The 24,161-nt window shown below is 40.8% G+C and overlaps 1 protein-coding gene across 16 annotated transcripts in view; it reads right to left on the reverse strand.

Annotated features, from left to right (window-relative positions):
• Positions 1-24,161, reverse strand: part of KIAA1217 (KIAA1217 ortholog) — a 636,400-nt gene that overhangs the window by 238,649 nt on the left and 373,590 nt on the right. For 15 of the 16 annotated variants that reach the window (XM_036228119.1, XM_036228121.1, XM_036228129.1 and 12 more), the window contains one exon: positions 22,416-22,699. In XM_036228119.1, coding sequence (XP_036084012.1) covers positions 22,416-22,699 — 284 coding nt within the window. Of the gene's footprint in view, positions 1-6,465; positions 22,700-24,161 lie in introns of those variants that run through there. The other variant, XM_036228125.1, reaches the window with a different exon arrangement.

Genomic DNA, 24,161 nt, shown 5'->3' on the forward strand with positions numbered 1-24,161 from the left:
TATGGTAATTACTTCTCTTTAACGGAATTGTATACATTATGGCTTTCCTTGTTCTGCATATCACAGTCACCATTCTACCCCTTTTTCTCTAAGCATAGTTATTCCTCGTTATTTTTTAGGTTTACCAACCAATGTCAGGCATGTGTTTATTTACCAAATATCACATGCAGAGTCATTTATTTTATATTTGTTCCATTTTGCAAATATTTGCAATTAGCTATACAGAACTGAGATATTTTATGAAGTAGAAAAACAATGTATCTGAGAAAAATGTGACGTTTTGAAAGTAGCTTTTGAGAAGGAGAAAGAAAAATCTAATAACAGTGAAGATATGTGCTGATTTGGACAAAAAGGACATATATATATCGAATCTGCTATACCTGTGGTTTGAATGCATTCCATGCATCTAAATTTAAAACAAGTTGAGGTTTTAAAATAATGTCTGAAGCTTTCCTCAGTGATTCCGGAGTATAAAAAGTATTGTTTCTTTTCCTTTCAAAAGGCATCTTATGATTCTATGCTTGTCTTTTAAAAGTCTTTTCAAATCAAAATATTCTGTATATTAAAAGTTTTTTTTTTTTAATTTAGGACCCTGAACCATAATTATATCGTTATAGACTTAATATGAAAGCCTAAGAACCCTTTATGCAGAACTGATCCCCAGGAACTTGGCAAAGGGTGAGACGTAGTAATAAACTTGAACTTGAAGTGAAATGTTTTATGCAGTGAGTAAGGAGATGGCCTGATGTGAATTAACTGCTTTCGTTGAAAACTTCAGGCAGCTTAAACATAGTTTAATCCAAGCACACTAGATGTCAGAGCCCAAAGCAGCATCTATTTAGAAGAGTGGAATCCTGACTGGAATAAACGTGTTTAAGGAAAATCCTGCGGCTGGGACTGAGACTACCAACACCACCAGAAGTAACTGCTCCGGTAAGGAAGGGAAAAAAAAGAATCCCTTCCTTTTTCAAGTGATAACTGCATCAAAGCATAAATACACTGCTGTGTTGGTATATGAGACGGAGAAAGTCACGTTCCCAGCCTACCTGGAAGAACACAAGTTACATCCTAAGACAAGTGTTTTTGTTGTAAACTAGTTTCCAAAATGTACAGTATTATACGCAGATGATAAAAATATAAACCGTACAGAAGTCCCGAAGTTCGAAATGAAAGCTTCTCTCCTCGCTAGCCCACTAGTCCTCTCTGATTTATTAGACACCATTCTAGGAATCTTTAATATACAGATTAGCACACAGATTACGCTATCTATGCTGCTCTGTAAATTGTATTATTTATTTAATATAACTCGGCCACGTGTTCGTACCTGCACATAGGGTGTATTTCATACGGTGTCATGACTGCCCTGAACTATAACCCCAGAATGTGCTGTAACACACTCTCAGTCATGGTGACACAATACACTGGTTAAGACCTTTTCAGAGAAATTGGTCAATACCTTTCAACCCTAGTAATCCTAGTAAACTAGTAATAATAAGCTGGGAATCTGACGTCTGGGAATGTGTCCTTCAGATGCGCCGACACACTGTACCGATTCGCAGGAGGCCGTCGGAACACTGCGCGTCACGGAGAGGCAGGAGACGCGGTCGGAGCGGCAGTTAAGAGGGGTCGAGTTAACAGATGAGGGGTTCGCTGCTGTCACTGCTCTGAAGGGAGACGTTTCGAATCGGAGTGTGCGCCATTCCCACCGGCACGAACGCAGACACACACACAGACACATGCACACACGTGCACACGCGCACACGCGTGCCACGGAGAGGACACTGAACACTGCCCTTTAGGAGGGGATTCTCCGGAGTCGCTTTCCCCGGCAATCGTAAAACGTCGCCAGGGAAAGAATCCAAATAAAATAACGGCGAAAGGGGAAGGGAGCCCATGCGACTTTTCCAAGAGCAAAACTCAAACAGACGGTTTCTTCAAAAATCGTCCCTCTGGAAGAGCAGGCGGAATGACGATGGCAGCACATGTACCTCACCAATGACAGTATGATCAAGTGAGTTGACTTCCACGTGACATTCTGGGAGGTGTTTACCGACACTCTTAGTGACAAAGACTGAAAATGCCCACCCCCACCTCTGTTTTCTCGGGCATTCGAGAACACGTGCGAGGCAGAGACCTGCTTTGCTTCTGAGTGGCAAGTAGGAAGGCCAAAGAAAGCTCTATCTGAGTGGTTTACAGGGCCACCGGACAGACGACTAACGTCTCTGGGAGGGGGTCTTTGCTCCCTCCTCCTGTGCCATCAGGCAGGGAGGGCCCAGAGCTCTGAGGACGGCCCCGCCATCGGGCCAACGTGATCACCCGCATTTACTAACTTAGTAAAACCATGGTCCGGAGGCACCTTTATCACTTCTGTTGCTTAATCATGAGCAAGGGGACAGGAGTGAAAGGGAAGGGTACAGAGTGACAGCACATAGGGTGGGAAGTGGAACCACCATGCAGGATTCCAGGGCGGTAAGAAGAGGCCACAAAAGCTATCGCCTGCCTTTCCCGGGGACGACTGCAGTCACGGCCCCACGTAAAATCTGCTTTCTGGGAGATCGCGACGGAACTTCTCCAAATGTGTATATTTTACATTTGCACTTGTCGTTCATACAAATAAGTAGATCGAAATTCTTTCCACTGCCTTAAGTCTGTTGTTATGATGCAAAAGCAGGACCCCCCCTGGCATTAGGATAAAGCTCACCCTGGTCTCCATGCTGGTCCCTAACTAAGGTTGCCCTGTGTTCCACTCTTTCCGCCACAGCCTCCGGCTGCCCAGATGTCACAACTGTCACCATGAACCCAGGAGAACCTGTCATTTTGGTTTTATAGGGGGCTAGTGGATTTAGTAACCTCAGAATCCTGCCTACCTTGATATTACTCCGCCAGAAAAAAAAAACAAAAATCCCTCTCCCTGTACTTTCTCTTATCACTAGTGACAAGTTAAATGCAAAAGCTGGGAAGTTTACAAGAAGATCGTGGAAATTGGAAAAACTTCTCAAGAAATTCCACCGTGAAGTACAAAATGGTCAAAACTCATAGGTAGAGCCGAGTCGTGGATGGTGTATCAGGAGTCACAGTAAAAACAGGTCCCCAATACAGGTCACCTGAGGAATTTTAGCTTCCACTAGTTACATTTTTAACTGCTTAAAAAAAGGCCGAGGAAAGAAAGGCCCTGGCAATCTCGATTGCTGGAGGAGGAATGCCCTTCCTCTCTCTGCCTGCTTGTCCCTTCAGAGGCCACGCGTCCGAGGAGAAGAACAACGTTGTCTGGGACGACACCGTTTGTCACTATGACCTTTTTTTTTTCCGGAAATAAGATTTTTGCAAACTACTCCCCATCAGCTTCAAAACTGGAGTGTTTCTAATCAAGATAAATTGATAAATAGCAATAAGCCCCAAGCTATAAAAAGCTTCTAAAAACCACTTCTTTCCCACTCAGAAGAACTCTATGCACAGCTTGTCTAGGAGGAAGTGATAATTCCAGTTCCTCAACTGAAAGATTTCAGTGCCTTTCTTCCTGAAGAAACCATTCCCATGGAAATTCCCAAAAGTTTTTAACAGGGAAAAATATAATATTTACGGATCACGAATTCCGTGACTAAGAGGCTTTTTAAATGCGGATGCTACATTTTGTTTGAAACAGAAAGGTTTTCAATGGAAAACCTTTGCTGCTAGGAAGTAATGGAGGCAGGATTCGAACCCAGACAATCTGGCCCTTGAATCATTGCGCCTAGAGCATCTGCCCCAACAGACCTTCACTAAACCCTGCTAGGCGCAAAGCCAGCTTCTAGATACAATCACTGCTTATTAATCGGCATATAATCTCTGAATCATACAACAATTAAATGTAATAAAAAGCTTTAATGCATTTCTAAAACAGGGTCTGTGGGTACCAAAAAAAACCGTATAGCAATATTATTCATTAGTGAGTCTGAACCTATTCGGAATTTTGCACCCTGTGGCTGTTTGATCTCATGACTTCTTTTCTACTTTAAACTTGCTGCTTTGTAATTCATACTTGAAATTGAAATTTTGAATGGAATAAATATTTGCCTTCAGACTCACAGATCTTGCCCTTGAGATAGCCGGAGCTTTTCCCAGTGCCCCCGACCAGGGCCGAGAACTAGAATTCCCACCACAGCCTGATGCCATTTATATCACCACATTCGATTAATTCATACAGTATCTGGGACAGAATGAGTTTGGCCTCAGCAGCTCAGAAATCAGAATGCCTTTAGAATCCTAGTCAGCGAGACTCCCCAATACTCCTGCTGCTAAGAGCCTTCTTCCAGGAGTACGGAATCTGAACAATTCTGAACAATCTGATGTGGAAAACGTGCAAAATATTGAAAAAGTTGTTAGGAAAATCTTGGAACTAATAAAGTGTTTTTCTCTGGCTAGAAACACTGCTGCTAAAAATAACACAATGAAAAACATATTTGTCTCATATACAACGGACGTAGAATATAATTATGGGCTGTTTGGTTCTGGGCTGTAGACAAGGAGGGAGGTGCCAAAGTCTGGGATACAAAAGGAGAGAAGGCAGCATGTCCGGACAGTTTCCTGGGGTGGTTCCCACGACCCTGGGTGACCAGTTTCCTGCTCAGGATACCTGTCCTGCAAAACCTGCCTCTTCTCCAGGACCAAGAAACATCAGAGACAGATAAGAGTTAAAACTGTAAGTCTGGTGAAGTAATTTGAGCTCCTATCAATAGGCTCCAGTTAAAAGAAAATTAATCCTACTTCTGTAGCTTATCTAGAAAAAAGTGTCACAGACGTAATTAATGTAAAAACATGAATACCCTAGCTCCTTTGACACTCTTAACATTTTTGTATTTTAATTAATTTATAGAAATAATCATTGCTGCTGGGAGTTATTTCAGTAACACACTGATTTTTCTCTCAAGACCCCTAAAATGAGGGGAAAAATAATAGTAGGAAATATAGAAGGATAATGTATTGTGTTGTATATTTCAGTATCTCTCTGGACCACAGTTTCTCCACCTGTAAAGGCGGAATAAAAAAATTCTGCTAATATTACTGGGCTGTTGCAATGATAAGATAAAGGATATGAAAACACATTATGAGCAGTCCAGTGCCACATGACGAGCAAATTTTAAAAATTGCTAACTCGTAAAACATGAACGTTGAGATCTGTGCTACAAAGATTTTGTCATTTAATTCTCACAGTGGTCTTATTATCTCCGCTATTTGATGGAGGAGAAAATCAAGGCTTAAAGACATTCATTCACTTTCCCAAAGTTGTAGGTAAGTGGTGAGGCCGTGACTCAAAACCCCGGCGTTCTGATGTTCCGATGTTAGGGGCAGGTTAGCACGTTGTCACTCAACTATTCTGCAATCGCCGTGGTAACACAACAATCTGAGTATCAGTTCAGCGCTAAATCCACATTATTTATCCACCTGCAGATTTCAGGAGGTCCACGTTCTCACACGTTAAACTGCTTAAAAAATACATTAATGTGTGCCTGCTTGCTCCTAGATAGTTTTGGTTTCAAAAGCCCAAATTCCTATTCGTAAGTATCTTTAAATTATTCTTAACTCTGTGCTTTAAACTTTTGTAGAGCGTATGAAAGAAGAAAATATGCTTTTCATCTCTTTTTAAGTTTGGCGAGCCTAACTACTCACTCACATCACAGCCTGATGTCCCCAAACTAACCCCTTTAAGTCAACTTTGCAGGTCTACAGCTATCTTTAGTGATTTTTATCACATCCATATCGCTAGCAAGACTGTTTACTCAGTCTCACTAGTAACTGATGTAAACAGAAAACCGTCCTATCAAAGTGAGGTTCCCTTTGGAAGGCACGGTTTAAAAACTACCTTTATCAACCATTGGTCCTATCCTAGAAGACTTGATCGGCCTCCATAGAATTTATAAGTTCTGCTTCCCTGAAGTCCACAAACTCTCATATCTCAAATGGGATATTTTTCTAGTCTTATAAAATGCCTGAGAAAAGTAGACAGACACACGCACCAAAAAAGTGTAATGGTCATAAACTCAACTGTCTTTGCAATATTCCATGGGTTTTATTTCTGGCATTTTTGAACTTGAAAATACAGAAATACATGTAGCCTCAATTCAGGTCTGTTCTAAGAGTTTAAAACAACAACAACAATATCTGGGAATAATCCACAAATGCATAGAGTATCTTCAGTCTCAGACTGTCCTTTTAACCCTTATCTACAGCATTTTATAGCGTTAAAAACAGGGCATAATCAGCAGAATACATAATGCGCCCCTTGTTTTTCAGCTCTATTCAAAAAATCTCATTTCATTCAATAAAAAAGCCCTGACGAAAACAGCCCTGTAGCACGAACATTCTGTGTGGAAAAGCTGTGCTTATTGATTCAGTTCTTCCTGCCAAGAGAACAATGCAGAGAAACAGACCTCAGTGCTCCAAATAATTTTCGGCAATAACTTAGAGGAAAAAAAAACACATATTTACCTGTACTCGGAGCTCCACAGGTGAAGCAGAAGTTAAACTAGAAAGTCGAATTCCTCTTCTGCAAGTTTTCGTCTCTAATGAACTCCAGGGTCATCCGTCCAGGCTGTCAGGTAAATTCCCCCCTCCATGTCTCTCTCCTGTTTTCTTTTGCAGCTTTTCCCAGTGAAACTCTTTGTTATTTGCATAAAACCTACTCCTAGCCTATAGGACTTTCTGAGTAGCTACTTGTTAAATTGGCTGTCTTGACATGCTCTTTCAAGCATGACATCATAAATCTCCATGGAAACCCTAACCCCACCTGTCTACTTGCCAACATTACCTGTCAGGCGAAGACTTAAACAATCGTCTGAAATCGTTCATTAATGAAACCTTTTTAGGGGCTTCAGATCTCTGCACGGTATAATTTGTGCTGTTGGCAAAAATGTAGCCAAGAATGATGGCTTCATTTTCAAAGCCTGAGCTGTTTTGCAGAAAACAATGATCAAAATTATAGGCATTCGTTAATGTGCCCCTCCCTGTCTAACAATGCACTTAATCGGTTGAAGAAAAACCTACAGTGTGGCACATGTGCCTCTCTCTGAAGGATAAAGTTACTTTGAAAAGGCAGGTTTTGAAAAACCTTCCATCGATACTTCTAAGGCTTTCCACTCAGCTCTCCAGAAACCCCCTTCCTGCTTTTTACCAGCAAAACTTGCAAAACAGGTTCCTTGATGGAATGTGTGTGTTTGAGCCAGCGTACTCACACACACACACACACACACACACACACACACACACACACACACACACTTTCTCTTGTATAGGTAGGTGGTAGAAAGTGTTGAGAATTTTTTTTAACTCTTTCCTAACATACTGACATCTTTTCTAAGTTTGTCTTTGCTTACACATGTTACCAGAACAACATCAAAATCAATGTTCTTGGCTTTTCTTGGGAATAGGTCAATAGGCTCTCTAAAACAGTCAATCTTTCATTCATTCTCTTTTCACTATCCCCAGTGTTACAGAACCCCTGATGCTTGCATAAAGCTTTGGACAAATTTCTGCCAAATTTGTGCCGAACCCCTCTTGGCGACACTGGGCTCAGCACTCTTTGCCCTCGCCTTTAAATTTACTGCAAACACACCTCACTACTCCCAAATCCAAGACTAATGACCCTGAGGTACCAGAAAGGTTTGAATGCGACTTCATCCAAACCCATGAGTGTATAATGATGTTATCGAATGGCTGTCAAAAGCTGTAGTGCGAAGTTCTTCAGTGGAACTGAGCGGGGAGCTGGGAAGCACCTGAGAGCCTCAATCAGGCTCCGCCAAAACATGGCAGTCTTGGATGCAGTAGCTGAGAGTGAAGCCGCTTTAACTTGTCATGGATCCTGCTGCAAAGTGCAACAGGCTTGGTGGCATCTGTCCGCAGAGGTCAGATGGCAAAGATTAACCCCTACACTTTGCCGAGTCTCCCCAGGTGTATGCCAAGAGAGCGACCAGAGGTAAAAGCTCAGAAAGGCTATTTCCGTAGAAAGAATTGTAAATGCTTTGGGTTCCCTCCTCTAACTGTTCTGGGAGTTCTGCATTGCCATAGCTCACAGTCAACAGATGGGACATTACCTTCCAAGGGAACCAAGAACAAGCCTGGTTTAATATAGCAGGCTGAGTTGGAACACTCCTCAGAGGCAAGACTATTGTCAGAGATTCAATTACCGTCTCTGTGAGATGAAAATACACCCAGATGAAGCTCACACTTGTGCTTTACCCAGTGGGGCACACACGCAACGTGAAACAAACAAAAACAAGATATTACCAGATCTAGGCTTTTATACAGTGAAATCCAAAGATGGGTTATTCGATTATAGTTATTCTTCAAAGTTTCATTAGAGAGAGGAGCATGCCAAAGTTGATTCAGCAGTCAGAGCGGTTATTGATTATGCCAAATCTTCCCTTTGGGTTATTTAGGAAATTACAATATCTCGGCTTTAACTTACTGGATTCAAGCTTGGAAAAGAGATTGAGAAGAATCAGAATCTAAAGTCAGACGAATGGAGATTGTCACAGAAACAACTCAGATATGAAAGCAACCTGATTTACCCACTCTTAAGCAGTTAGGGAGAGGTCAAGATTACAGAAGAATTTGTGACCAACGATGACCTCACTATGGTGATGTGAGAATGCTGAAATATTTAGAGTGGGGAAAGTTTTGGACAACAACAATCTTGGCAATAAATCAACACATGAGGGGGCTGGGCAGAAATGCCAGGACTTGTTTAGAGATGACCAGTCCAGTAATGATTTTTCCTAAGGTTCCAAAATGAAAACATCAAGCAAGACTAAGCTTTAATAATACTGTGATTGCCTGATAGGTACTGACCACCACACTAACCAGATCCAAGCTCAATAAATGCATGTAGATGGACTATTTTCTAAACTTAGCAAAGGCAGAGGTACCTATGTCTAACTTAGTAAATAAGATTCTTACTCTTAAAGACCAGGTGCTGTAGGTCAAAATAAATAAATAAAAAATAAGGGATTGTAAACTGACAAGGTCCTTGCAATCTGTGAGGTCCACCAAGAGTTGCCTCGCCTAAAAAAAAAATCTTTTTAATTAAAAAAAGAAGATTCTTTCTCTTGAATTTGTTTATCAAACCTATTTTATAAAAGACATAGAAAACTGTTCACTGAAAAAGCCCATGAAAATATAAGAACACCAATAACTAGTGAAAGAGGTCGGAATTAATCATTTATGACGTGAATTTCTGTTTCTTAAAAACCAAGAATTGGAAAGTCGTCACATAGTAAAAAATACTTTGAGTAGGAAAAAATAATACTTTCGTAATTAACCAGTTCTTATCTCATTTAAGCCTACAATAGTATGATGTAAGAACGATTAGCATCCCCCATGTTACAGAGGGAGAAAGTAAGCCTCACAGAGGTTGGGTAATTTGCAGAAGTTTATACTGGCTACTACGTGTTGGAGTCGCGGTGTGAACCCAAGTAGACCCAATATTTAAACCCAAAATGTGTGTGCTTAACCAGTAGGCACTCCGATCCCTAGTTTAACAAAATTGCTCATCACTGGAGATACTACAATCTTAAGTAAACTAAGCCACGCTGGAAGGATATATTTGGTAGACTAACCTGAAAGTACACATTGGACTCTGAAGGGTAAACAGATACCCTGCTGATCCTCCCAGATATATCAGGTCAACACACGGGATGGGTCTGGAATAGTCCAGACCTGGATGGTCCACCAGCATAGTGGGGACAGTAGAGTCGTGGTATTTATTTAGCCGTAGGTTGTACGGAGTCCTGTAAGGACCATACAGAGTAAGATAAACACATTACGACTCATAACCCCAGGGCAAACAGACCACCCGGATGGAGAGAAGGCTAATGAAACAGCAGACACTCAAGAAACGCCTGCGACCTGAAGTTCTAGTCTAAAGAAAAACTGACAAACATTGAAAAGAAAAACAAAAGTACACATTTTGTAAGTCAAGAACACACTATAAATATCAAGAAAAGAATGAGGATACCTAGATTTCTGAGTGAATAATGGAAACTAACTGTGGTAATTAATTGCCTAATGCTAAGCCCTTGAACTTTGGCTCTGTTTTGTTTGTACTTGTAGTTCCCTTTAGAAATTATGCATTTAATCAACTTTTTCTACGGTGCTGAGGTAATGGCTAATTTTATGAGTCAACTTGGCTAGGCTATGGTGCCCAGCTCTTTGGCCAAACACCGGTGTAGATATTGCTGTGAAGGAATATTTTTGATGGGATAAATATTTAAATCAACTGACTCTGAGTCAAGCAGATTACGCTCCATACTGTGGCTAAGCTTCAGAGCAAAGGCTTAAGAGTTCCCAAAGAAAGAATTCTGCCTCACCTCAAGAGAGTAACAGAGAAACCCTGCCCGAATTTCCAGCCTGCAGGTCTTGGACTCGAGGCCATAACATCGACCGCACCTGAATTTCCAGTCCGATGGCCTACTCTGCAAAGTTCAGATTTACCAGTCCCTACGATTGGGTGAGCCAATTTCTTAAATCAATCAGTTCTCATTCTCTCTCTTTCTCTCTCTTTTTCTCTTTCTTGCTCTCTCTCTAGCCTACCAATCTGTTTCTCTGGAGAACCCTGACTAGAGCAGATCATGCCAACATGTATCCATCCAGTCTAGTTTTCTGGCTTAGTTCCAGTCATCTTCTACCTACAGTTTTCCAAAAGTCACTTCCACTTGGGGTACCTAGTATCATTTCAAATACACCTTGTCAAGATGGAAACTCCAGTAACTGTTTAGTATTTCTTAATGACAGTATTTCATAAAGAACAGACATATTTGCTGTCAAATTAAGATGGAGAAATAGAATGAAGTTCACTGGTTTTGACATTAGATATCAACGGACTGAATTCTCCCATTAAAAAACAAAGCCTAATAGATTGGGCTACAAAAGTAAAACCAAGTTATATCTAGTTCCTTATAAATATACTCATTATTAATAATAATAAAAAAAAGTTGAAAATAGATGGGTAAGAAGTCCCAGATAAATGCAATCAAAAGCAAGTGATAATACTAATCCTAAGTTAACAAACACTAAGTAGAATAAAGAGGTCATTTCATAATGTAAAAAAAAAAAAGACACAATTTATGAAGAAGAGATGGTAATCATAAAACTGTTTGCAATAAACAACAAAGCAACTAAAAACTCATAAAGCAAAAAATCTGAGGAATTCAAGAACAGGATAAGAAATAAAATTATAAAGAAAATAAACAGCACAAGAAAAATAAAATAAAATAAGGACCGAGAAGAAATGAGTGATACAAAAACAAATCTGATATGTAGCTATACGTCTATAGATATATGTGGATGGGGATGTGTGTGTACACTGCCCATGTATGTGTATATAAAATATAAAACGGATAATTTTTCATGAATATTTACGCAACACTTAGAGACACTGAATGTGTATTTGACTATTTAAAAAAAAAATTTTAAACGAATCCTTAAATTTAAAAGTAAGAATTATACCGATTGCATTCTCTGATCACATCCAATAAAACTATGTAATCTCAACTACCTGACAATGAAATATTTCTCGGCAACCCTTAAATCAAAAAAAAAAATTAAAATTGAAGTTTTCAACTTTCTTAAAAGCAATGACACGGGAATTATTTCATACAAAACTGAAGGGCACAGCCCAAATTGGTGTCAGTAATTGTATGCAACAAGTACAAAAAATAAATCAATTTACTACTCATTTTAAGAAACTATAAAATAACAGATAATTTCAAAAACTAAGGAAAAACAATAAGATAAAAGCAAACAATCTGAAAAAGTAAATGCAAACTGCTTCTTTGAAAAACTTAATAAAACATAAACCCAAGAGAGTGTAAAAAAGACGTTTGCCCTCTAGAAGCTTGTATGGGCACTTCTTGGTGCTTAACTAGAACTAAAACAGGTGTTGTATGGAGTAACTGGGGGCGGAAAATCATGGAAATGGGACAGGTACACACTGGACTTGGAAACGCAGTGGTTCTCACACTTTTAATATTCAGCACAGAATGTCCTGGTCCAGTTGCAATGTTTAAGCCCAAAAAAGAAGAAAGAAAAAAGAAAGGAAGGGGGTTAGGAGGACCCGAAAGAGAAAATCAGTCAACAGTCATTACGGCGCACACAAGCCATTCGTTCCTCAGGCGCAGCCACTCTCCACAGCCCAGGTCGCCGGCTCTCCCTTCAGGACCTTGGTGCTGTTTGCGCAGAACTGTTGACTGCCCCGCGGTGATCTCAGTAAATACCCTGGAAGCAAAGTCCTTGCGCATTCCATTAATCCCGAAATACTTTGGTGCAGGCATGATAGGATGTGAAGCCTCTTAACTGCTGTGCGTTGCACCCCACTCCACACTTTGTCGAGACCAATGCCTCAGTTCAAAGCTCCACCGGATCGTCCCACAACAATACACAATGTTCACAGTTCACCCTCACACATGCGCCGGGTTTGTTTGCAGCAAATCCCTTGAAAATCTCGGATTAGGGGAAGGGAAAGAAGAAGAAAGGACAGGCTTGGTGAGACAAAGGCATTGATGAAAATGCAAAATGAGGTGGGCGCTAAAGCGAGGCCCCCAGAGGACAAATCTGAGAGTGTTTTAAAAGGAAGACACTACAGAGTTTGGTTGAAAAATCCACTGAGCTGCAGACTAGATTTTTTCTCCCCAATTCCATCCCCATCGGCAGAGGCCATGAGTTAATTGGCGCTGCGGAGTCCTCTTCCACCATTCCTCTCCGTGGTGGTGACCGATCTTATTTCAGTAGTAACTCCCTAGTCCGTCAGTAGTTCACACCATATGGACACACGGCCCAGAGAGCTCAGTGACTTGCTCAGGGTCCCAGCCCTGGTAGGAACAGAGCCAGAACCAGAATCCAGATCCCGGGGTGTTCTGCCGGGTGTTCCTGCCTCGTCTGCCACACCTGCTGCAGCCCTTCGTACCTTCACCCTTCTGCGGCCAGTCGCCGAGTCCTTCCCACTTTTCTTTTGAAACTCTGATGTGTCCTCCTTCAATTGTGGCTGAGCTCCCTTTCTGCAGACACCACCTTTGGTCTTCTGCCTGCGTCCTGGACACCACAACTGTTCCCAGGCCAGCAGCCAGGCTTTTCACATAGCTGAAAAGCTAACCTGCAAACTCTGCTTTATTCCACCTCTGCACTCAAAGCTACAAAGGTGCCCTGCATCTGTCAGGCTACACTTTCTGCTTGACTTTCAAGATCTGGTACAACCTGACCTTCCTCTACTTGAATCCAGCAAACTTCTGAGGTACATACCACCACTATCTAATGTGTGTGATAATACACGAGCCCCCCAAACAATATCCTGTGTTCAAATAGGTTTGGGAAACCCTATATATTTCATTCCTTACCCACCTACTCCCGAATCTCCACTTGAGATTCACAGTGCCCTTTAGCACGGTAAAAGATCTGACCAGTTCTGCGAAGCAGAACTTCATTTAACTTGGGTTAACCAAGAAATGTCCCCAAATTAGAAACTTTCTCCCTGTTCCCCAAATAGCCATTCACAGCCTGGGGATCTAGGATTCTGCAGGACGTGCTCTTACAAAATTCTGGTCTAGATCACTGTAATTTAGAATGCATCCTGTTTCATGCTGCCCTAACGTACTGAATTTGACTCCCCAAGTGGGGTGTCTTCCCCTTATTGAGAAGAGTTTTAGCAAGCATTCGACAGCTATTACAGTGGAGACAAAGTATCGCATACGATCTTCATCACCATAGTACTACTGCCTGTCTCATTTCTACTAAGAAAACACGTCAGGGGAATGGACTGACTTGCCTACAATCACACAGCTGAGTGTCTCAGGAAGTATACATTCAGTTATAGCAAACCCTAAAGTTACTACCCCTCCCAATAGAAGGAGGTACCCTTGACAGGGTGAGTATTTTAAACTCCGCCCAATGCCAAGCTCATAGTGTAGATCCCTGATAAATAACCATTTCATTGAATTAATCCAAAAAAACACCTGCAGGAGGAAGGATGAAAAATGGCAAAGAAGTGAGCTTGATGAGTGAGGAGAGGAAGAACAATTTAGACGTTTGTAATATGAGCTCTGCATCAATGTGCTGGACTGAATCACACTGGTCTTTTTGGATTCCTCAATACTGAAATTTCCATCTCATTTGGTGGCAATTTTCTCTAGGTTTTGCTGATTACCATTTTCCAGGCGTCTCCTGCCGCTGCATGAGCTGTACCTCGGTTCCTAACTCCCCTTCACTTTCCCACGTACTCCCAAGCAGGTTTTCCAGTAGAATCTTATTTTCGTTTTTTTTCGCAGAGCTCTTCCTAAGACAGCGTCATTCTCGAAATGTGTTCTCTTGCTATTCCACAACACTAATTAAAATAAAGCTAGCACAGAGGTTGATGACACCCAATTAAACACGGATCAAAAGCCATGTGTTAGAAATCTTTTTCTCTTTTTCTCTATCTTGTATGATTGATGTTAACTTGAAGTTAATTTTGCCAAGTAAAATTGCAACCCTTTGACTTTGGTCCCTAGCACAACACGTTCTGTTCTGGAATAGTCTAAATCTTCTGAAGTGCACTTCCAACATCTTTGAAGTTGCAATTCAAGATATCAGACCTTGGGAAACACCTCCAAGCTAGGTCCTTTATCTGGTCTTTTGAGTAGCATCATCCGTTTAAGTATTAAACTGTTCCTTCTGCTTGTATGTTTACTATTGTTTTTCATCATACCCAAATTTAGCTATTATTTCTAATCACATTCTGATTCCCCTTAGACATAGCCAAGATTACCTGGAATTTCTGAGAACAAGAAATTCTTTTATACTGGTTCTTTCAATCCTATCACATTCTTTATTCACAGGTCTCTAGTAGGTCATTAAACACTTACTCACATATACACTAATATAAAATCTCTAAATATAACTAGTTATTCTATTATGACACCACAGTCCTTCCATTTGGAGATGCTGCTGTGGCGAGAGTCACATTTTCTCAATTTTTACCTTTCTAAGATACCACTATTCTGCCACTGTGTCTTTCGGGCCAAATTCCTTTCCTTCCCTGAATTATGAAAGGCCAGTCTAAATAGGAGACTAGCACTTCAGCCATCCCAGGATCACCAGCTACATTTCCTGTGAATTGACACTGGGCAAACTGGTCCCCAACTTCCTCAGCATTTCAGAACGTCTTTCGACTCTGTCACTCGTTAGAGAGCAGGTGTAATCTGTGGGTTGAGAGTAAGGTCCCCACAGCCAGAGAACAGGATTTAAATCCTGGTACTGCCACTTCCTCCTTATGTCACCTTGGTCTGGACCTAACTGTTCTGCACTCGGTTTCCCATTTTGTTAAGGAGAGTTAATAACAGTGCCTACCCCAAAGGGCTGCTGGGGAGATGGAACATACTAATATGTGTAAAGAGAAATAGGCACGATTTTAGCTGATGTCAATTATATATTCTCCGTGTAGTTTTCACCACCTTTTCACCCATATAAATAGTAGCTGAGAAAACAGTGCTGAAGAAATGCTAAATACTTATCTAACATTCTCCACGTTCATGGCAATCTATGTAGGATGTAGGGTTTTTCTTCCCTCTTCCTATTATGACTTATTACTATTTGTTCCACATACATTGTATTAGATGTCTTAATCGCCAAGTTGTTATCTTTTCCCTTAAGGTTCAGGTAAGAAATTGCTCTAAATGCATATTCAGTCATTACCTCGAAAGCTAAAACGTTTCTGCTACTAAGCATGGCTATTCTCCCACCATTTTCCCCTTTGGATTAGAATAAATTAATAGCTCTAAAGAGAAAATCCTTATCTGATCTATTTCCTTTACTGTAATTTATCGACTTTTTATTTAGGTATTTATTTATTTATAAAACTTGTGTAATTTTTCAAAACCTACTCCTTCTACAACACTAGCCTTTTACCCAGATATTCGCCATGACCTAACCCCTCCACTCAGTGAACCATTTATGCTCCTAGTGCACCTGCAATTCCATTAGCCTCACCCTCCGGGCTTTGCAAGTGTGTGTGTGTGTGTGTGTGTGTGCGCGCGCGCGCGCGCGCACCCATCCATCCATCCATGAATACAGACGCACATTTGTGAATTTCCAACACTTTCACATATATAGGTTGATTAAGATTAAGACAAATGCGATAGACAAAAACCTGATTAATTTAGATTTTTTCAGACATGACGAAGGGACTACATCTATCCCCCAAAGTATAAACTGATACCGTGAGATCAACAGCCTGAGGAGTAATCCAGTGAGAGGAGTTCTGCTACGACGCCATTAAAGTCATCAACGATAAGTCATAGAGATGCCACTACACAAAGGTATAAATACATGTTAATATATCTATGTCACGTATAAATGTGATTGATGCTATTATACACACAGGTCTAAAGTGCTACGAGCAACAAAGCTGATAAAAGCATGAATTGTATTTGAGAGAGTTAATATAAGTAAATTGGGGGCCAGGGTCCTTCTTAAACTAGATTCCACGGCTAAAATCTGGATAAACCAAACACTTCAGCAGGTGCTAGAACCAAGTGCTACAATGAAGGAAAATGACATATGCCACTTCTGGGCCAACACAATCCATTAAGAGCCTGCGCACAATCCATTAGCTCCCCTTCTCTGTCATGTGACTTGTAATCCACGTGTTAACATGTTAAGATGGCATCATTACAAGATGGAAGTAGCCCGAATCACTAAGTCATTGCAAAGACATCTTCTTCAGAAAACTATCTAAACAGACTTTGTATGTGTGAGAAATAAAACATTTTAGTATCATACCACATACACAGACACACAAAAATAAACCCCACAGGGTTTATTTGTTATGCAGCATAATTAAGACTATCCTGATGAACACACCAATCTCCTATTGGCTTCTTTCTGATTATAGATCACATTTGGATGGAGCCAGCTAGCTACTGAAAACTGGCATGTGGAAGCGAGTAGTCTGCAGCTGCACCCTGCACCTTCTTCTCTGGTCTGTGACATCAAATGCCCTTTCCACAAAAATGTTACTTGCTTCGCCCTAAAAGCACGTCACCCTTCCCTTCAGTCTGCGGCATTCAACGTTGGTGAGGCGCAGAGCAAAGCCCTTGAAATCACAGGCTTTGTGACTGGATGTGCTATGACCTGGCAACACAGCCTCCTCTCTTAGTCCAGCTTTTCATCCAGAAGGTTTCGTCTACTGAAGGTGAGGTTAGGATCATACAAACTGTTGGTGGAACATTCCTTCTTTAACTCTACTTTTCTTTCTACAGTCTATGCACACCAGGCCTCCACCAGACACTCCCTAGTCTCCCAAAACCGCTCCATGGGTCCTGATCATTTCCTTGTTTTGTTCAAGATGGAGGGTCCCCCCGCCCGGCCCCTTTCTTTCCCTTGCTAATACCCCTAATTATTTTCAGTGCATTTTGAGAGAACAACTTGAAGTAGTGTTTGCTTCTTAAGATCAGGTCTTCTGATTCAAATGCAGTTAAGACTTCTCTTGTTCTGTTTTTAACTGTGTCGTTTTCTACAATTCTTGAAAAAATTAAGTGTATATCTATGAAAAAGAGATACCGGTCGAAAGAATGGATAATGTTGAGTCTGAACCAAACCTTCCAGTTCCAAATTCCATAAAACGACTCTTCGCCAATGAAATAAGTTCTTTAGAGGTTGTTAAAGCGGGGGAAAAAAGAGTAGACTAAAGCAGAACTGGGGATTTTATGAATAAACAGACTGACAGGTATTTTTCTTATTTTCGCTTTCATCACTGACAGCACAGTTACATTTCGGTGCAGATACACTGGACCGCAGTGGACAACGGCGAGTGGTGCCAAGCTAACGGGCACTGAGAAAACAGCCCAGTGCTATTTCCATAGAAACTCAAAGGAGAGGCTGGTCGATGAGTGGACACTGGGGAGGCCTGAGTGGTACTCGGACAGCAGCGTAGCCCTGGGCTGAGGAAAGAAGCCAGACAAGAGGCCTCCTGGCTCCAGTGATCCCATTTCAGATAGTCTCCTTGTTCACGGTCTCATCCCCTTATTTCAGCCCTCCACGATGCTCGAGTTAAAGGAAAATGCTCCTTCATATCTCTCTTACTCTCTGTATTGAATGGAAGAACACATCAGACTTTTAAGTCAAAATGTATACTATTCTTTCCTCTTAAGGCTCGATCACATTAGAGATGAGAATACACACAAACTAACTGTAACCACAAAGCAGATACTATATGCCTAATTAGTTACATAGAAATCCTGTGGGTAACTGGGAATAAAGATTGAAAAATTATCTTCAGAAGGATTTCTGAGTCCAGGAGTGGGAAGCCAGTTAGGGCAGGTGAGAGGCCAGCCGGACACGTTTCTTTATTAGTAAAGCCATAAAAGAAGCATATTTCCAAACTGTATAGTTACACAGCAACCATGGCCGTGAGAAAATGCTGAACTTTTTGAACTAAGCTATTTCAGAAAAGTAACTTTCTTTCAATGTAAAATACATACAGAAATCTCTTTTCTTTGGTTATCTCAGATGCTTTGCAATTCAATAATACAATCCATCTTTTTAAACAAAAGACAGTGAAATGTCTCTATTGCTCAACCCACTGTGGTCTACATAGTCTTTATCAAAACTTTAGAATAATTGAAGGTGGAGGGAGCAAATACCAACGTCAACAATGGAAAGACCTCAAACTGGAAATTCTGCCCTTGATTCAAATGCTGGCGTTGTGAGCTTCTTCGCCTCTGAGTCTTCTGGCTGTTCAAACTGCAGTCGATCTCATAATTCTTGGACTCACCACCTCTCTCTGTCTAAAACTCTCAAATGGTACTTACCACATGTTAATTGTATTAGAAATATTGGCTCATTCAATATTGGCTCATTCAAAAACCAATCATGCCTAGCTCAGGTTGTGTGTTCCCTTACACACTGTGCTTACAAAGGCAACTAAGACAAGTTTCTTGCCCTCTTACAGCATGTTCTAGACAGGAGAAAGAAACATAAGAAATGTACAGTAAAGGCCTGATTAGATTCTAAAGTAAAGGTATTGCAAGATGTTATGAAGAGCTCAGAAGGTGTGACGTTTGAGCTGAATCTTGACAGATTCGTCTGTGTACATAAATGTATTATTTTTATTTTTATTTTTTTTTACTAATTTGAAGGCAGGGGTCATGCCTCATTGCTGTATTTCTCACAATGCCTTTACCATTGTAAATGCCAAATATATATAGAGAGAATAAATAAGTGAAAGAAATCCAAATTTTAAGCTTTTCATGAAGGACAAATACAAGTTTCAGGTATATAATACAATTTTGTTCTGACAATGGAAAACATAAACTTCTTTGCATGCTCAAATATATGTTAACAAAGGAGTAAAATAACTTTAAATACTAATTTGAAAATAGAGTCTCTGAGACTCTTCATTTGGACACCGTAAACCAGAATAATGCTGTGATGACAGACGAAGAAACTGAAACAGAGAAAGATTAAGTCCTCAGCTCTAAATCATCCAGTTAGTACATGACGGGGACTGGATTCCAAGTCAGTCCAGCCTGACCCCAGGGCCAAACCCTAAGCCACCACGTGATGTGGGTCACAGTCTGATTGCCCCACACAAGAATGACGGGGACTCAGTAACGATGACACTCCCATTATGCAGATAAGCATTCCACTGCAATACTGGTTGTCTGTATTTTTTTGAAGACAGTAGAAGGGAGGTAAGGAAACCTCTTAGATTTTCAATAACTTAAGACCAAAAGAAAATTCTTGACTCACTTAATTTCAAAGACTCAAATATTTAAGTTTTCAACCATGAATCTTCCAGTGTTTAAATTTCGAAACATAAGGCATGCTCTAATTCTCCTGTTGTTTAACGCCGGGGGATTAGAACCTAAATTCCCGTAAAACCAAGATATTTCGAGTAAGGTGCTGGATACAGCATTTTCAGTGTCTATTCGTGATCTCCCCCCGTGGCACTCTTCATACTAAGGCCACTTCTCTGGGAGGCGGCCAGGAAAACAGCCCCCAGAAGAGCACACAGGACTTAGAATTTGCAGAAGTGCACCAGAGTTGTATTTGAATCCCTCCTTATGGTTGGTCATGTACCTTCCTGCAAAGGAAACCTGGAATAACCCATTGTCACAAGGTCAGGCAGAACAAAGGGTGTTGTTGAGAAGAGGAAAGGAAAGAGGAAATGGGGGGTAGGAGAAAAAGAATGGAAAAGGCTTTAGATGAAGTGCTATTCATAGGAATATCATAAACCATCACCTAAGCTTCTCTCTGATTTACAATGCTGATCAGGGTTCATTTGCAACAAAGCAGTGAAATGAAAAATATAAACACAGATCAGTGCATCAAAATCTTTCTCCTTTTGGATGGTCAGCTTGTAATACACAAAAATTTATTCCGAATTACCAGCGAAGGGACAGTTGACCAACCATGGCTAGACTATGTCTGTGACAAGAGATAGGAGCTTGAGGCCACTAACCTACACTCATTAGTCCCTGTCACATGACACCACACACCCTTTACAACCTTCTAGATATACTTAGGATCCCCATACGAGAGTTTTAACCAAAACCACCATTATCATACTAGTAGCAAATAATTATGACATCACAAATAATAACAGTAATGATAAGAACTTAAACATTTCTGACATGGAAAATCTACTATTTTGACAGACTAACTTCAATATTTCTCAGCAAAATTAATATATTTTAACTTTTATATAATCAGTGTTCTAGGCTCCTTCTCCCTGACCAGTCTCCATGATCATGATCTCTCTCTCTCTCTCTCTCTCTCTCTCTCTCTCTCTCTCTCACACACACACACACACACACACAGAGTCACCATGACCCTTACTCTATAAGAAATGATCTTCAAATTACAGAATAGCGGAAAAAACAAAGATTCTAAGCTCAGGCTTCTCCGGATTCAAATTCCAACTTTTCCTGAGCAAACTGTGTTATCGTAACTACTCTGAGTGAGTTTCCTCGATCTAAACTGCTTTGTATAAAATATGGTGCCTCACAAAAAAATGACATAGAGAGAGGCACTGAGTCCATCACATAAGTGGATAGTAACCCTACTAGGAATAGAAAAAAATGGTATTTTTGTTGTATGTCAGTTATATTGCAATAAAAATGGGAACAAATAAAAATATGTAAAATTTTCAAATAGAAAATAGGGGTATTATAAATAAAGGCAGATCTCTTTACTGCTGTCACTTTACTGCATTTCACACGTGTTATATCGTTTACAAGTTGAAGGTGAGACCCTCCACCACAAAAACGATCACAACTCCCTTTACTGCAGTGGTCCAGAACCCAACCTGAAATATCTTCGAGGTACACCTGTATGCTTGAAATGAAAAGATCGTCTTCCTTTCCTTAATTATCAAAGAATTAACCCACTCGTCTCTACATCAACCAGGACTCCTGTTTCTTTTCCCCTTTTGGTGATGTGAACAAAAAGCAAATAAATAGTCCACAAAGCGCATGTAACATTTTTAGGCATTCTGATAAAGATGTCATAGATGAGACGGTTGAAGTTATGGGAGAAAATGAGTTTGGGGATAAAGCGTAGAGTTAAATTATTCAGGCTGATGTCAATCTCCACTTCCATGGATGATCAAAAGCTGAGTTAGTTAGACATCACTTCAGTCACTAACTAACTAGCGAGACAGCAGACTTAAAACACTGCGCTTGCCTCTCTACCTGGAGCGTAGAAAGAAATCAATAACAGCCTGCACTCCTCCCCGACCACGCAAATCACTAAGTGCTTCTCTTCCTTTGCTATGTTCCCCATCCTGAAAGGTCAATCTGATAACAGGCCCATGAGGTCCACAGAGGAGGCCTCCCATCTCTTGCCTGCTAAAAAGTAATTGCAAATAGCCAAGAAACAAAAACATCCTGAGCCGCAGTCAGGCGATATCTGTGCAGTTGTCAAGATAACCTGAGAAAACAGGTAGCCGAAGACAGCACAAAGCCAAGCATTCGAAAGGAGAACATCTGTGATTAAAAAGAAAAAAGTGAGCAGAAACGAAACTCTAACGTCAGCTTCTTAAGGAAAGGGGGTTTATCACAAGTTTACACCTCTGTGTTCTGTTTTACCCTGAAAATGCATTTCTGTATTCATTCATTCATTCACTTATTTGTTCGCCGTGCTAAGCACTTTGTGCTAACGGGGTGCACGACATATCATCCCACGCTTTACTCAGTTATCGCCTGCACCTTAGATGTATTTGTGGTTGACCTTGGGGACCCTCTTTTGGGCGAACTGCACACTCTTTAGGTCTCTCCTCCCGAGATCTGAAACAACTCAGTGGTGGGCACAGTCCCCTCAACTACTGTGTCTCTTTTAAACTGAAGGTCACTTCGCTTTCCCTCGTGTTGACTAAAGAAAGACCTTTGCAGAGGGAAATGCCAGCACGTTAGTACCTGGTCTCTCAGCCTCTCCTGGTGGCCCATGATTGCTGTGGCATGATGGGGGTATTTCTGCTTCAGGTGCTCCAGGAAAGCTTCTCTCTTCCTATCCATCTCAGATGTTTGCATTCCCAGTATTTCTTTGGAACTTCGGGGCCCACCTAGGGTGTATCTCCTTGGGATGTTGCGGGAAGTCTTGGGAGCTGGAACGCGAGTGTTCCCATTAGGAAGGCGTCCCTTGGTTCTGCGACATTCTGCATCTTCCGATGACGTTACATGCAGATTGCTTTTCCCTTGTTCTGAAAGACCAGGAAAAAAAAATTCGTAATGAATGATTTCACACAAGAAATCTCTTTTACAGAACACAAAGAGAGTTGTGGCAGCTGTGAATGTATGAATATAACTTAGCAGATTGTGTGTGTGTGTGGCAAGAAGGAAAAAAATCAACAATCGAGAAATATGAAAAATCGCGCTTTAAAAATAAAAATGTTGCAGCAAAAAAAAAAAAAAAAAATACTATCTCTGACTCTTTCCCTAAGGTTATTTTTCAAAATGAGAAGATTTGGTCAGATGAGCTTGTAAACAAACAGGTTACCCCATACTGTCAGTTAAGATTATAGAAAAGAATTGCAGTGATTCTGGTTACTTCCTTATTTTTAAGCAGGATTTTTATATTTTTATAATCCGAAGGTGGTTGCTGAAACATTTGTTTCATCTCCAAGACCAAAAATAGCTATTATAATAATTAACATGTGAACCACCTGAAAATTCAATTTCCCCCATTAGCATAAAGCAAGCAAGCATTAGGATATTATTAGAAGTAATAATCGAGGAATGTAAAGTAAAGGCTTAGAGACATTTTACTTGAAGTGGACTTTATCTAAAACATACAATGAAAAGGGAAGAGATACACGGTACATTGAGTAGGCTCTGACGTAGACACCCGCTTCCAACCTGGCCTGGGACAAGATGGTTTCTCCTTAGAAGTGAGCGACTAAGGCCAGCAATGACAGTGCTTTGAGTACAGGACACGAATAAGGACTCTCCATTCATTCTCAATGACTGCCAAATGGGGCGTCAGGTGGGACTAGTCCAGTTAACTGGGAGTTACTTCTTAAAAACCAGAATGGGAAGAGAAAGTAATGGACATTCAAAAGCTCTTCCGGAACTCACTAAGTCTCCTCTTCGGGAGCAGTTCTGATTGACACAGTATTACAGGTGCAGGCAGCAAGGTGTCCTTGTCCACTGAATCCCCTGGGGGAAGCACTGGGCTGGGTCTCAGGAGTCCTGCCTTTAATCCTAGATTTAGATCAAACAATTTTGACCTCCGTTTGGCCTCCCTCTTCCAGTAATGTTAGACTAGCATTAGATATGCAGAGGAGGGTGTTGGACTAGCATTAGATATGCAGAGTCTTTTAGCTCTAAAGCCTTTCAATCTCCTTTAAATCACTTTTTAAAAATAAGTTTCCAATAAGAGTTTATTTGCCAATTATTTATTTTTTTAAAGTGTTGTGTAGAAAAAGAGATCCAACATTTGAGAGTTCTAGACTTGAATCTCAGCTAAACGGAGATCCAAACCCTCATGCCAGTGATGGAAAGTGACAAGTGTCCAGAACATGGGCCTAGGCTAGTTCCTCTGAAGCAATGCCACTTACAACCTCCCTCCTCTTTGCCCAGACAGGTGTACCTATAGGGCTCCAGGTATGCCCCCTTTCGATTAGGCATACAAATGTTTTAAGGCTGGTTTTCTGTTCTGATCTT

Source organism: Rousettus aegyptiacus, unplaced genomic scaffold, assembly GCF_014176215.1.
Source record: "Rousettus aegyptiacus isolate mRouAeg1 unplaced genomic scaffold, mRouAeg1.p scaffold_m13_p_10, whole genome shotgun sequence".
In the NCBI taxonomy this organism is placed as follows: domain Eukaryota; kingdom Metazoa; phylum Chordata; class Mammalia; order Chiroptera; family Pteropodidae; genus Rousettus; species Rousettus aegyptiacus.